Below are 14027 nucleotides of genomic sequence, written 5' to 3'. Positions count from 1 at the left end.
AGAACATTTATTCAGAAGCAAAGGTCAATTATTCCATTATTTTCTATATCTTGATTTCACGATAATGCAAGAATTTAAGGTAAGTTCATTCGCAATCTTGTCATATATTGTTGATTGGTAAAAGATTTGTTATTTTCTATTGATTTCTCTTAGATTTTATTCGAAATTGATTTTATTTTCAAAGATAAACATTTTACAGTTTTCTTTTTTTCAAATTTTGAAACGACACGAACCGTCACCTTCTCTTTCTTTGAAAGATTTCTATTTATGTCAAAATCCTTGTTGTTTCTCTTACAAACCCTAAAACATTCAAATAGTACTTTCAGAATACTCTCTCTCTCTTCTTCTTCAAAATTTCTCTTAAAGTTTCAAACTTTCTCATCCAATGGCTCCGAAATCATCCTCTTCTGCGAGGAAAGCTGTCGAGGAAAGTGAATGGCAATGGAAAAAATTGTCTTGGTTGATAAAGGGGGCTAGATCTCGCAACACCACTCCGAAAGAAGTCTCAATGTCCGAACATGAAGACGACAATGACATTGCTCTTAGAGAGTTATGTTTGTCTAAGACTCTATTTGATGAAAGAGTTGCTATGGTTCTTTCTATCAAACCTCTGTGCGATGCCTTTAAGAATCAAGGGTCAGGAGACGACATGATTTTGAAACTATTGAATATTCACAAGTTTGCTAGTGAGAAGGACTATCTTGCGATTTTGGAACAACTTATTCAAACTGTAACTCCTCTTGCTACGGATATTCCTGAAACTGTGTCTCAAAAGGGTAAAGAAAAAGTTGTGGTGTCGGGTATACCCAAACCAAAGAAGACTCCTACAAAAGGGATTGTTATTGAGGAGCCTATGTTGGAGGATAGTGATACTGAGACAAGAGGGAGGATTGATGACAATGATGATGTCATCATTAAGGATTATAAAAGGAGAAACGGTTTTGCCAGGAATAAAAGTTTCAAAAATAAGATTTTTCTGAGCCAAAAACATCTGGAAAGATACAAGGCCCTGAAGGAAAGAGAAGTCATGCCTCACAGAATATTTGATGTTAAGTACTTTGATAGAGTTGGTATCCCTATATGAAGACATTTGAAAGAAATGAAACTGAGAGATTTTGTGACTGTTAGAGCATCTATTTTTCCTAATATGGTGGCCTACTTCTGCTCAACATTGGCTTTTACTTATTGAAATTCTTTGTTCTATAGCATTGGAGCTAATTGGTATTATTTGCATATTTATGCACTTGCAAAACTTATGAAAGTTGAGGCAAAAGATTTTAAGCCCATTGAAGTACAACCTGAACCAGCATATAGTTATTTGACTGGAAAGGAGAACTATTCTAGGGATTCAAAGGCTCACATTGCAAACAATGACTTCCTACTGAAGCAAATTGTAATGCATAAAGTTGTGATTGAATGCCTTATACTAAAAGCCTCTTCAAAGACTGACATATCGAAGTATGAGGCAAAGTTGATGTGGGACTACTGACATGGTACAATTTCTCTCTAGCTCATACTGTTTTGCTGCATATGTATAGGACTGTGCAAAAATTGAAAGGACAGTTGCATATGCCGGATTAGTCTCTCTAATTCTAAATTATCACAAAGTTAAAATACCAGGTGAATTGGCTCAAAATCAGAGCCAAATCATGGTTACTGGAGAGACCATGGTGTAGAAATTGAGATTCAGATTGACTGACAAAGGTTGGATGAACAAGAATAGAGTGCTGGTTTAGGTTGAACTGGAATAGAAGAATGAAGAGACAAAAAAATCTGCAAAGAGAAGGAAAACAGTTTCAAGAAAGGGAAAGAAGACCATCCTTCAGGATGAAACTTCTGAAGAAGAAGGATCTGATGAAGAAGAAGAAGAATCAGGAGGTTCTGATGGTGAAAACACTCCTTCAATTTCATTTGTAGACATTCCCAGCATCTATTCAGATGATGGTATCAATAATGATGGGAAGGAAGAAAGAGGAGAAGCTGTTAGTGGAGATGCTGGCATAACACATGAACAGGAGAATCTAAAGAACAAAGAGGAAGATATCCGTAAGGCTCATGAGAGTGAGAAGAGTAAGCAAGCAGAAAATGAAGAAACCTCTGCAAAGAAGGCAGAGAGCAGCAAAATTTGCTCAGGAACAGTACATAGAAATGTGGGAAGAGCATATGAAAAATAGAGAAGTAGCATCAACCTTTGATGAACTTGTTCCTAGTTTGAAGGACGATAGTTCTTTGAAGTCTGCTGATATGAAAGTTGATAAGGTGGACGACTTTCTTATTGTTGATGTAGAATTTGCAGTAGTGATTTCTAATAAAATAGCAGAGATTCAAAAAGAGAAGAATGAAGAATCTGAAACCTCTACTCTTGTTCAGAGGTATACTGAATCTATTGCTTAGATGGAACAACCTGCTAACAAAAGGGAGCAACCCAAAGGAGATAAAGCAGATACTCAAGGGGAGCGACCCATTGCAAAGGAATCTGATGTTGCTGCTATTGGAGTAGAGATCTAGGAGAAGTTACGTTAGGGAATAGAATCAACTATTATTGGAACTGGAAAAGAGACCTCAGATGCAGCCCATGTTCAGACTTAGGGGGAGATTAATGTACAACGAGTTCTGCATGCAACTCCAAAGGTAGATTCTTTTGAAAAAGGAAAGGCTCCGATAGTTGATAAAGGTAGAGTTACCGCACCTGCTAGGAAACTGACACGAGAGGAAACTCTCAATGCCTTCATCCAAGAACAGTTGGATACGAGATCATATCAGAGTCTTGTTTAGACGGATGTAGAGAAACTTCAGACAGAAGAAATGCAAAGGCTAGATGTAGTAGAGAATATGGTTTTAAAGAAGCTAAACACTTTTCAAAATATACTTGATCAGTATTGTTGCCTATTCCTTGTTGAGATGTCAAGTTTGGGGACTTACACTTTGATCCGAGACGAAAGAATTACTCGAGAATTCCCAGAGTTGCAAGTCTTCATAAACATTGCCACCACTGTTGCTGGTTCGTCTGGAAGAAATCAGGGTTAGCTTGTAGAAGGTCAGCAAGAGAGTGATAAAGAGCCAAAGGATGCTCTTTCTTCGTCCACTAAACCACCTCTACCACTTACTATTTTAACTTTTTTTTCAAAATAGCTGCTGTTTGACTTGTTTTTGTTAGACTTTGATGTAGACTGCTTTGACTTACACTATTACGTCCTTATTATGGATTGATAGTTCTGCTAAATAATATTTGGTTTGTGTGCTATCTTGTTTATTCCTTTTGCTGATGATAAAAAAGGAGAGGCAATTGCCTCTCTATATATTGTAGGATTGCAGGATTACATATGCAAGTCATCACTATGGAGGAACATCATTCGCTAAGTTGAAGTATCTTATCTTATCTTTACAAATGACAACACTCTTCGCAAACGACAACACTTGATGATATTTTTCCTATTGATAGTGCTTATATTGAACTGATGTATTTTCAAATGCACATCTTTTTGAAAAGATTCGCATGGCATAAAAGTTTATTACTTTTGTGAAATCTTTTATGTGCTTATATTTTATTCAAAATCTTTTCAAATCTATTCTTATTGAGGAAGTTTTGTCATCATCAAAAAGAGGAAGATTGTTGAGAAAACCTTCTTCCGAATATTTTGATTCCGACAAAACTATCCTTATTTGGAAAGAATCCGTTTAAAGTAAATTAACATTTTATTGCACGAATGAACACTTGAATAAAAGCTTATATTGTTTCAAACCTGGCGTTCGGACTCATAGTGAAGTTGTTACGTATCTAATTCCGAGATAGTTAAAGTCTTTTATTCAAATGGAGGAAATTATTACCTCCGAAGACTTAATCATGGGAAGATTTATGTGACACATCAGCAAGGACATTGTTGGAGCTCAGAGTCACTGTTCTAGTCTGTTCATATTCAAAAAGTTTCTTCTTTTGAAGACTGCTTCTAAATTATGTTCAAATTCTGCAATATCTTTTCAACAAATTATGAAGACCCACGTTTGGCAAGTTTTCGATTTTGCTAAGTTATTTATGGAAGTTTGTAATCTTTGATTGACAATATTATTTTTCAATCAGATTGGGAGAATATCTTCAATTAGATATTTCCTTCCACGAATAATTTTGCTGAAGATTTGAATTAACTCTATTTATGGAAACTGAGGATATAGTTGTATGGGTGATTGAATCTGAAGAGTTCGGACTTTACTCCAACGGCTACTATATCTTCTCGGATACTGTCTCGTTCAATCGTGATTGATGGTGTCCAATCAGCGATTGAAGAGCGATCCTTTGAAGACATGTCCAACGGTTAGTTTAGAGGTATGAATATAAAAGGAAGATCCATAGTGACCAACCGAGTGAGTTTAGAACATACAATTTCATAGTGCCCGAGTTATTCAGATTCACATTCTTATCCCAAATAACCATTCAGTTTATCTTTGAGAGGTCTTTGTAAGAGTAATCAAGTGATACATCTCTTATAACCTTTCAACGATTCATATAATGAAATACAGCCAATCGGTTGTCGGCGAGAGATAGTGCACATAGGCTTGCTAAAACCGAACCACTATAAACTTTGCGTACATTTTTCTCTTTCTCTAAACTCTCTTACCATTTTTATTTGTATGCACGTCTTTCTACTGAACTTATTCAGTCTGAGTTTTGAACTTGTTTAAATCCCACATTAATTTTCAAAACTGTTCAGAATCACCTATTCATCCCCTCTCTAGGTGATATTGCTAGATACAAGAGGTTACAATCTTACAAGTACCTCATCAGTTTTATCAGTAGCTCGGCAAATTACCTCTTTTGAAAACCACTCACAAGGGAGGCTGTAGATCTAGACCCCAAAATAGCACTATGTTGAACTCATGATCGGGAGGTGGGGCGTTGCGCTTCCAGGGATGAAGTAGCGATAAATGATTACAAGAAGACCAAGGTCTAGATCCAGTAGCCCATCACAAATGCCTGATTCCACGTGTGAAACGTTACCATTCTCAAGTCTCCAAGCTTTCCTCATAATGCGACTATAAATGCACTAAGTAGCAACGACACTGACACGCAGCACGCGACTCGATAAGACATGACACGTCATTTTTCCAAAAATAGAGAATTTCGACACATTGGGTCATGCTGTATATTAAATGTATATTTTGATGTATGTATATATAAAAATATCAGCGGTGAGTTTTTTCTTTTTCCTTCTATTAGGGATCCCCGATTAGTGTTTTTTTTTTTTTACTAGCTGGGTATATTAATTTTGGAATGGTTTGAGATATAACTTACGTATATATCTTTGATAATTAGACATTTTGATCTCTAATTTATTGAAAATGCTTAAAATGACTGCGTGCATGTCGGGATGCTAGACTCGTGTATCACTGGCATGTCAGGAGCACTGACCACATGTCGGTTGCATGTTGAAGAGTATCGGAGTATCGGACACGACACGACAAGACATGGAGGCCTCCTGGAGAGTGTCAGTGCTTCATAGTAGATGCATACATGTTACTTGCTCCAAATTATTTCAAATCAAACATGGCCAGGGTGAAAATCAATCCGAGTCCGGACAACGAAAGAACTGTGACGAAGGAACCTTAACTCACTAAGTACTGGATAGTGAAAGCTAGCGGTAGAGTGAATTACCCATGACGACCTCTCGAATTTTGGGGTGACGAAGGTCATGTTCTGAGTCTACTAGTCGCAGTGTCCGATTAAATCGTGTTGTTTTAGTACAACGATCCCGAATATGTCCAAACATAAAGGTAGGCATTGTTTTCATTTGCATTCAGCGCTGATGGTTAGATGTTTTCGTGGCTAATGTGCTGGTTTTTTCCAGTCTAAGAGGCTAATTCGATAATTAATCTGACAATTCATTCTCAGGGGAATGCTTTATGGAGTTGCTGATTCGAAAAGGAGTCTGTTAACTTGATTCCGTTGAGGAGTGGACTGCAAAACAGATAATATGCTGCAAGAATTATTTGTAAAACGATGACTAGATCATCCCCAAGTACCGGAAGAACTTGTTTTTGGTCAAAACTGACAGACGAATCATGCTCTTGGGAGCATCCAGTCAAAATATTACAACAACGAATACGAAATGAAGTTTCAATCATTAAGACACACCAAGCAAGAAACCTGGGATTTCACATTGAAATAGTCATCTCTGAAACTATATCTAATATGTTCTTGTCCACTGCAAAACCTGAAGAGGGAAAAATGTTCTTCAGGTACACCAGAGTTGGCTTCCTGACGCCCTTAACAGACTAACACAAGCAAAGTTTATGGCACTTGAATTTCTCCATATCATTCACAGATTTTTCTAATCTACTTTGGCAGCTATACTATGAGCAAATCATGACACGAAAAATCGCTGCTTGTATGGACAGAAAAGCCAAGAAGAATGGGGGCTAAAACATATTCTATCTGCCTTTCTTTACGAACTCACTCAAACTAATGAGCTCACACTCATCTATGTCGAGCTCAGTGGATTATAATCTCAAGAAGGGTTGGGCAGAGTCGGTTTCCTCTGTAAATAGTTTCAAAACGAACAGAACAGACCCTTGAAGGAGTGGGGTGCTTAAGCAAACTCAGCTCCGTTCTTCTCTGGAAGGAATGAGGCTTCTTTTCTTAATGTCCATCCAGCCTCTCCATGTCCATGATTGCAATTGGTTCGGGGAAAATCTCGCTGGATAATCTCTTGTGCGATGACGAGAAGTCATTCCCACCGCTACTGTGAGAGCCTACTCTCCCCGATTGCTTGAACCCATTGCTATTGATTCGCATGGGAATGGCATTGCTGTCTGACGAGCTATGTCTCAAACTACCAAAGAAGGCGACATGCCAAGACTTTCTCGAAGAAGCAGTTCTCAGCCTCCCCGAGCTGGAGCTGTCCTCTCTCACCACTTTGAGAGGGTTTTCCAATGCCTTGAGCACGTATCTCATGAGTGGTCGTTTCGAAGGCCTAGGGTTAAGGCATGACCGAGCCACAATTGCCATGGCCCACACTTCTTCCAGCAAGTCTTCATCCACAATCAGAGACGGGTCCATGATCTTTGTGACCAATTCCTTGTCATGCACACTGATGCAAGATAGAGTGTGCTCCAGCCACTCTCTTGTTGTGGCATCATCCGATTTGCTGATGCCAAGCTTGCCCGTCACAAGTTCAAGTAAGACTTTTCCGAAACAGAACACATCATGAGCGCAATTAGCTGATGAGGATCCTGCACATTAGCATAGAGCAGAATTTAGATCATGATCCAATAAACTGAACTACACGGCTCAGAATTGGTCTTTTCAATTTTATCTCACTCCACCAACATATTCGATTTACTTCAGATAACCGACAATACCGGAATAAGAACCTGTACTTGTATCTAAAATGAATGTTTAAGATGGCTACGTAGACAATGATCTACGTTACACTAACTCCCACCCGAATATAATCTCCAAGTAATCTATCGTGTGGGTAGGCGATACAGGCATAACATGGGATATCAGATGACGTGATATCCACAAGAAAGTGAAGTAGACGTACCAGAAAGGCCCTGTTCAGACGTCCTGCACATCACAAAGAGAGAATTGCCATCATAAGTAGAGATGTGGTGCGAATAATACAAACAAGTCACTTTCTGTAGAAAAATAATGGAGCTAAGCAGAACTGAAATCTACTATTTAGCATACAGCTGCATAATGACGATATATCACCATATCCGTTCTCATGGAGCAATTAAAATAACCTTCAGATTGGCTGGATTAATTTAAGTGAACAAATTTTTCCACCAACATCAGCAGGTCGAGTGAATCATTTAACTGAGAATTGCCTTTCAGTAGATTCTCATGTAGTGAAATATATGTACGACCACTATAACTATACTGTAAGGCAATTGGTTTCCGGAATACCATAATTGAAGCAGGGGAGATCAAACATATCAGCTACTGCTGTATTGTCCTACTAAAGTACATGGGCAAAAGCAATTAGCTCTGCAAGTGACCCCTAACCGGACACCTATCTGATTATTAATTTCACCATGGACCTAGTATTGACAAGAATCTCAAGTTAGCAGCCATCTCAGAAGCATTGAAGTGGAAATGATAAACTGACGCCACCTATGAAGTCATCTTCGTGTTACCATCTATCTAGCAGATGTACATCCAAATTCTTTCTTTTTAGATACAAATTTTTCACTCCTCTATCTTTTATAAACTTTGTTCCTCTAACTCCCTTCTAAATCTTTTTGGGACTGCATTCACTAGTGTCATTGTGCAGGTTCTTGATCAGGCAATGGGGAATTGATAGGCTTGAATGAAACGGTACTTACTGAGGCTTCCTTAGCAATCTCGTAATAACATTGCCATGAGGATCCCCATCTTGGGCACGAACCTCACTCAGGCTTCCAACTCGCACTTCAAATTTATCATCGAGAAGTATGCTGCCCACTTGAATATCTCTTTAACCAAATAACAAGAAAATATTCAGTTCAACTTGTGCAATTCACACTGAAGAGGCGTTGGCCAATATACAATCTGAAACTCTACAGAAGAGATATAACTTCCTAAGACACTGAAAACAAAAAGGTGCACGCTGCACAATGGTTAAGGTAATCAAGTATGATCGCTCTCGAGATTCTTTATCTCATGAAAGCGCTTGTGCTGTGACAGTTTTATCAGCTCGTGTAGAGAAATAAAGCATGCAGTATGGTACAGAGCGTTCATTTTCACAAATGATGCCACACCCGCTTTGACAAAGATATTTTTATACTAATATCAGCAGCTAACAGAGAAATAATACTTGCAAAGGGAACCGAAAACAAGCTAACACACAGTGAGAAGTGCAATTTGCAGTACAATGTAGCGTGATGAGGAATCATCAGTTTGTGCATCATCTAAGAGCACCAGTATATATGACAGTTGAACATGTTGATAACATGCAGTATAGATTGCTTGACTAGCCATCAACTCGTTGAACAATATAGGAAATTATGAACAAGGCATATAGGCTAGTGCCACTAATGGTCGATAAACAGCCATTTCCGATAAACAACTATTTCCAATGCCAACAAAATTGAACGGAATCAACTTAAAATTGGATAAGTGAAAGCAGATACCTGTGCACAAGAGGAGGGTTACATTCATGATGTAGGTATGATAGAGCTTCTGCAGCTCCTATTGCAATTTTTAATCGGGTAATCCAATCAAGAGATTGCGGACTCTCATCCTCTAAATCAGTCGCTCTGTAGAACGAACTTGCCAAGTCTCGATTAGGCATGTACTTGTAGACAAAAAGTTTCTCATTCTCATGCTCAAAGCAGTGACCTAAGAGTGGGACGAATCTTGTATGTGAAATTTTCCCGAAAATCTCCAATTCCCTTATGTATGATTCTCTGTCGAATGAACGCAGATCAACTCTTTTAATGACGACAATGGTCCCATTTTCCAAAATGCCATGGTACAGGTCCCCAGAGTGCCCATGTTTGATAAGATTACTCTCGCTAAAATCACTGGTCACATAGGCCAACTGTTGAAAGGAAAATACATCTCCAAGACCCGATAATTCAGAAGGCTCCTTAGGAACCATTTGGCCGTCTCCATGTGGAGCAGGCCCTTTACCGGCAATGCCTGTTTGATCAGGGATGCCCTTGTTGCACTTTCTCAGGAGCAGCACCAGAATTACAACCATAACTACGATTAAGGCAAGCCCACCAAACACTCCAATCAGTATATACACCCATCTTCTGTTTCGTCCCGCCCCTCCAAAATCATCAAACTGTAAGCCTCTCTCAGAATAAAAAAGCCTACAATCCGCTAAACTCCTTTGATCCGGCAAAACCTGCAGGCAGTTTCTATCTAGAGTAGCATTTCTCCGACTATCATCACTTACTTTGCCTTGCAAGTAGTTCCCTGACAAATCAGTTAAATTGAAAAACCTGATCGAAGAGTTGAGATTCCCATATAACATGTTCTCCGAGAAGTTGAAAATTGCCCGAGTGACATTGCCATTCAAACCAATGTACGGCAACTCCCCAGTGAAGTTGTTGGCGGATATGTCAATTAAGTGCAACCGAGGCAAGGACCATACTTCACTAGGAATTCTTCCGTCCAGTTTATTCTCGCGAAGAACCACAACTTCCAATTGAGCGAGACCTGAGAAAAACCCCTCTGGCAATTGACCCTCTAAACCATTACCACCAATTCTCATCCCCTTCAAACTCCTCAACCCTCCCAATTCCACAGGCAAAGAGCCAGAAAAAGAGTTCTTGCTGAGATCAAGCTCTACCAACTGAGATAGATTACCCAACTCACCAGGAATTGATGCCGTGAGGCTGTTATCCGAAAGATTCAGCACTTGAAGACTAGAGATGGATCCTAAACCTACCGGTACCGTCCCGGATATAAAGTTCGATGAAATATCAAGCGTAGAAAGGTTACTCATCAATGAGAATGAAGCAGGTATAGACCCAGTCAAGAAATTCCTAGAAAGATCAAGAACCGACAACTCATTTAACTGCCCCAAACTGGAAGCAATATTGCCGGTAAGACTATTATCAGATAGATACAGATACGTGAGCCTGCTCAAGCGGCCGAGTGAACTTGGGATGGCGCCGTTCACGGCACAGGACCGGAGATCGAGTCCCCGAAGACCCGGAAGGCCATATCCGAACCTCTCGGGTATTGACCCGGGAAGCAAGAACCCGGAAGCGTTGAAAGTCTCCAGGAGGGTCAAATCGGCGAGAGCATCCACCGCGAAACGGGGGTTCATCCGCCCAAGCCTGGTCCTCTCAAGGCCCGAAACGCTGATAGCCGTGACCTGCCCGTCCCGGCACTCTACGCCCGTCCAGTTCCGGCACGGGTCGGCCTTAATGGGCCAGTCCCGGGCTCGGAGCCCCAGAGACGACCGTAGCCGGCGCAATGCCGACCACTCGATGCTGGAGTTGAGGGTGATCCGCTGGGCCGCCGCGCACTGGATCAAGAACAAGACCAGAGCCGCCAAAACAAGAACTTGCTTCGCTTTCATGGCGGATGGAACTCAAAGCCGCTTCCTAATCTTCTTGGGCATCTCACAGTAACAAAAATGCTTCTTCTTCTTCTTGTGGGTGTTCCAATATATGCATGTATTTGATTAATAATGTTTCTGGGGAGAGTTTCCCATTTTGCTTTTCTTTATTTTCTTGTCGCTGCTCTGTTGTAATTCTTGCCACTCCCAATCACGAGCTTTGATTCTGCATTCGATGCTGGTGTTGCTGTTTCCTGGTTCTGCCTCTGCAAACGCTGACCAAACCACGCCCTGAGAATAAATGACACCTCCCCTCCTTCTACTATTAAAATAATTCACAAAATACAATCTCTCTTATGCATCACACCATGATCATATATCCTATGTCTGTGAAAAAGCTCGTAGTCTTTTCTAAATTCATAAATTTGCGGTCAATGTGTCTTTAAGTTGGGCAAGCGAGCAACACATGGCCATGAGCATGGACATGGACATGGACATGGAGGTATCTTTCTTTCTTTTCTTTTCTTTTTTTTTGTTTTTTTTGCTTTTTCTTTCTCTCTTTTCTGGGTTGGGTTTTGCTTACTTCGTGATGACTGAGCGATGCATTAAAGAGGGAGAGGGAGAGGGAGAAGATAGTAATGGTGGGGGTGAGAGGGTGTACCTAACCGCCGGGCTTCACTGCCGATAACGACATCTCTTTCCCTGCCACCGGAGCTATTTAATGACTCTTCCTCGCCCTCCTCTTCTTGGGACTACAGACCGGGACTCGCCGAGATGTTCAAGGAGGCAGTTCGGAGTTGGGTCTGGTCGTGTACTTGCCGCGGTGGCTATGGCAATGGATGTTGAAATGGGGAGGCAAAAGTGACGCTACGAGAGTTTTGATTTTGGGGGGCTCGTGCATTTTGACTTTTCAAAGGATTCGGGTCACGCGCACGGCCGCCATTGATGATGCATTGGATTTTTCTTTCTTTCTGGGTTTCTTTGGCCAAAAAGGCATATAGCTATCTTCTATTGGGCTGGGCGGCGACCAATGACGACCTGTCGATTAGTATCATACAGAAACAATCAATTCTTGACATTAATACAATCATTTTGGGAATCATCCTTGAGTCATAGCATAGACTCACTTTATAATTTAATAAATGCTTTATGTAAAACATGTAGAGACGGTATGTGGATTTATGGTTGATATTGTATTGTCTCTAACAAGATTGTCAGGTACTCAATACTCTTTTTACAATGAATATCAACGGGTGTTTCTAATCTCATGCCCATCAATCTCCAAGCAATGGGTCCTCAGATCTCCGGAAAAAATATTAAAACCCCTCCTTCGTGGCTTCGATTATGCAAATAGACTTCTAGCTCATACCATTCGAAATCTATGGATCATGTAAGGCGCAAGTCAAAACTCGATTGAGTTGAGTGGTTCACACATGAGCTTGCTTGCATGTAATGGCATCGGGAAATCGAATCGTTATCACGTTCCTAATTTGTAAGAAAACAAAAAACTAATACCAAAGCAAGCTGGTTCCTTGGTGATTGAGCCTAACTTTGGAACATAAATAGTTGAGAAAATGACATAAATGGTCCATGTTGGTCTCGAAACTTATAATTTATTGAATGTGGTCCATGAACTATGACCTAATGTACAATATGATTCATAAACTTTTAATTTATCCAATGTGGTCCATGACCTATTGGTACATGTTTAATTTAGTTCCTCAACTATGAGAAAATGTTCAATGTCGTCCCCGAATTGGAATTAATGGAATGACAATATTAAACATTTTCATATAGTTTAAAGACTAAGTTGAATATGTTCCGAAAATTTATAGACCAGATTGAACAAATTGAAAATTCAAGGACCACATAGAATAAACTAAAAATTTAAGGATCATCCGTGTCATCACACCTAAATAATTTCATCAATGTTATAAAAACAATCTAAATGATTGCATATGTTTACAAATGATTCGGCAGGTTGTGTTAAATTTTTTGCACCATAGGCCATGCTAAATTGCTAAAATAAAGACCAAATCTCGAGTATAAGAATGTCAAATCACAGCTAAAAGGCCCCAAATACCTCTAAAACACGCTATTAATCCTCAAAAAAACATTATAAAATTTGAAGGTGTTGAGTGATATCCACAAAGACTTCATTGACCTAGAGCGCTGCCTTCCATAGATTTAACCTTGAACCCATGAAATTCTATATTAGCATAAAATGCTTAAAGATATAATGGTCATTAATAATTCAAGACTTAGATGATAGTACAATATTTCTCTATATTCACTCAAGTAAAAATGGCCGTGACTCGGTACCAAAACCTATTTCTAGAGTTGGCTTTGTATACTTGTCTTCAAATTAATTACACCGAAATGGTCTGAAATTTCATCTTTTTTATGAGCTTAATTACGTAAACTGGGATGAACGGTCATGCAGAAATTGGGATCCACTGACCCATGATTTCAGACAACAGAATGAGAGGTGATAGGGACTGGTACTGTCTATGAACGCGTTCTTCAATCATTGGGAGGGAAAAGTCGCGAGTCTTTTGTCTGTATTTAATTATTGTAATTGCATTTGGTTCGGACGCAATTTCTAAGTTTTTGAATTTTCCATTGCTTCTCGCTTTTCCCATGAGAGAGAGAGAGAGAGAGAGAGAGAGGCCGTAGTTAGGCCACCGAACAGTCGAGTTCAAAATGGAGAGCTGAGGAGGAGACTTTCGCGGCTGACTTTTGGCGGTCAAAGTTCCAACGAGGTTGGTCACCCATGGATAGTTTATACTGTTAAGCAACGTCCATCATCCGCGTATATACTTTGAATTTTTCTAATCATGTCTTTCCGTTCACAAAAAAGAAAGAGAACTTCAAATCGGATCTTTCTTGGTCAGATGTGATTAGTATGGCCGTCGAATGACGCCAGAGTGTGATGTGAATTAAATATCGCATGCACTGGACATCCATCGTGATCTCCGCAAACTACATGCATAGCTTTGTTCCTCGTACTATCTATAATGTATTTTTTATGTT

At 39.7% G+C, this 14027-nt stretch overlaps 1 protein-coding gene across 1 annotated transcript; it reads right to left on the bottom strand.

The window, feature by feature from the left end:
- Positions 1-6164: 6164 nt before the first annotated feature.
- Positions 6165-11843, bottom strand: LOC115727108 (probable LRR receptor-like serine/threonine-protein kinase At2g16250). The gene is made up of 5 exons (XM_030657268.2): positions 11656-11843; positions 9109-11269; positions 8323-8451; positions 7539-7561; positions 6165-7224 (listed from the first exon to the last, which is right to left on the bottom strand). Exons 2-5 carry the CDS (start codon positions 11013-11015, stop codon positions 6632-6634), a joined length of 2652 nt encoding a protein of 883 aa, XP_030513128.2. The 5' UTR covers positions 11016-11269; positions 11656-11843; the 3' UTR covers positions 6165-6631.
- Positions 11844-14027: the final 2184 nt, after the last annotated feature.

The sequence above is a fragment of the Rhodamnia argentea genome, chromosome 2, assembly GCF_020921035.1.
Source record: "Rhodamnia argentea isolate NSW1041297 chromosome 2, ASM2092103v1, whole genome shotgun sequence".
NCBI lineage: Eukaryota > Viridiplantae > Streptophyta > Magnoliopsida > Myrtales > Myrtaceae > Rhodamnia > Rhodamnia argentea.
This window is presented reverse-complemented; position numbering and strand designations above follow the sequence as displayed.

Excerpts from the sequence above, each read along its gene's own strand:
- LOC115727108 (XM_030657268.2), bottom strand. The coding sequence starts at position 11,015 with ATGAAAGCGAAGCAAGTTCTTGTTTTGGCGGCTCTGGTCTTGTTCTTG. Across the intron at positions 8,452-9,108 it reads AACCCTCCTCTTGTGCACAG|AGATATTCAAGTGGGCAGCA; the intron begins GTATCTGCTTTC and ends ATTTGGTTAAAG. Across the intron at positions 7,225-7,538 it reads GTCTGAACAGGGCCTTTCTG|GATCCTCATCAGCTAATTGC; the intron begins GTACGTCTACTT and ends GCTAATGTGCAG.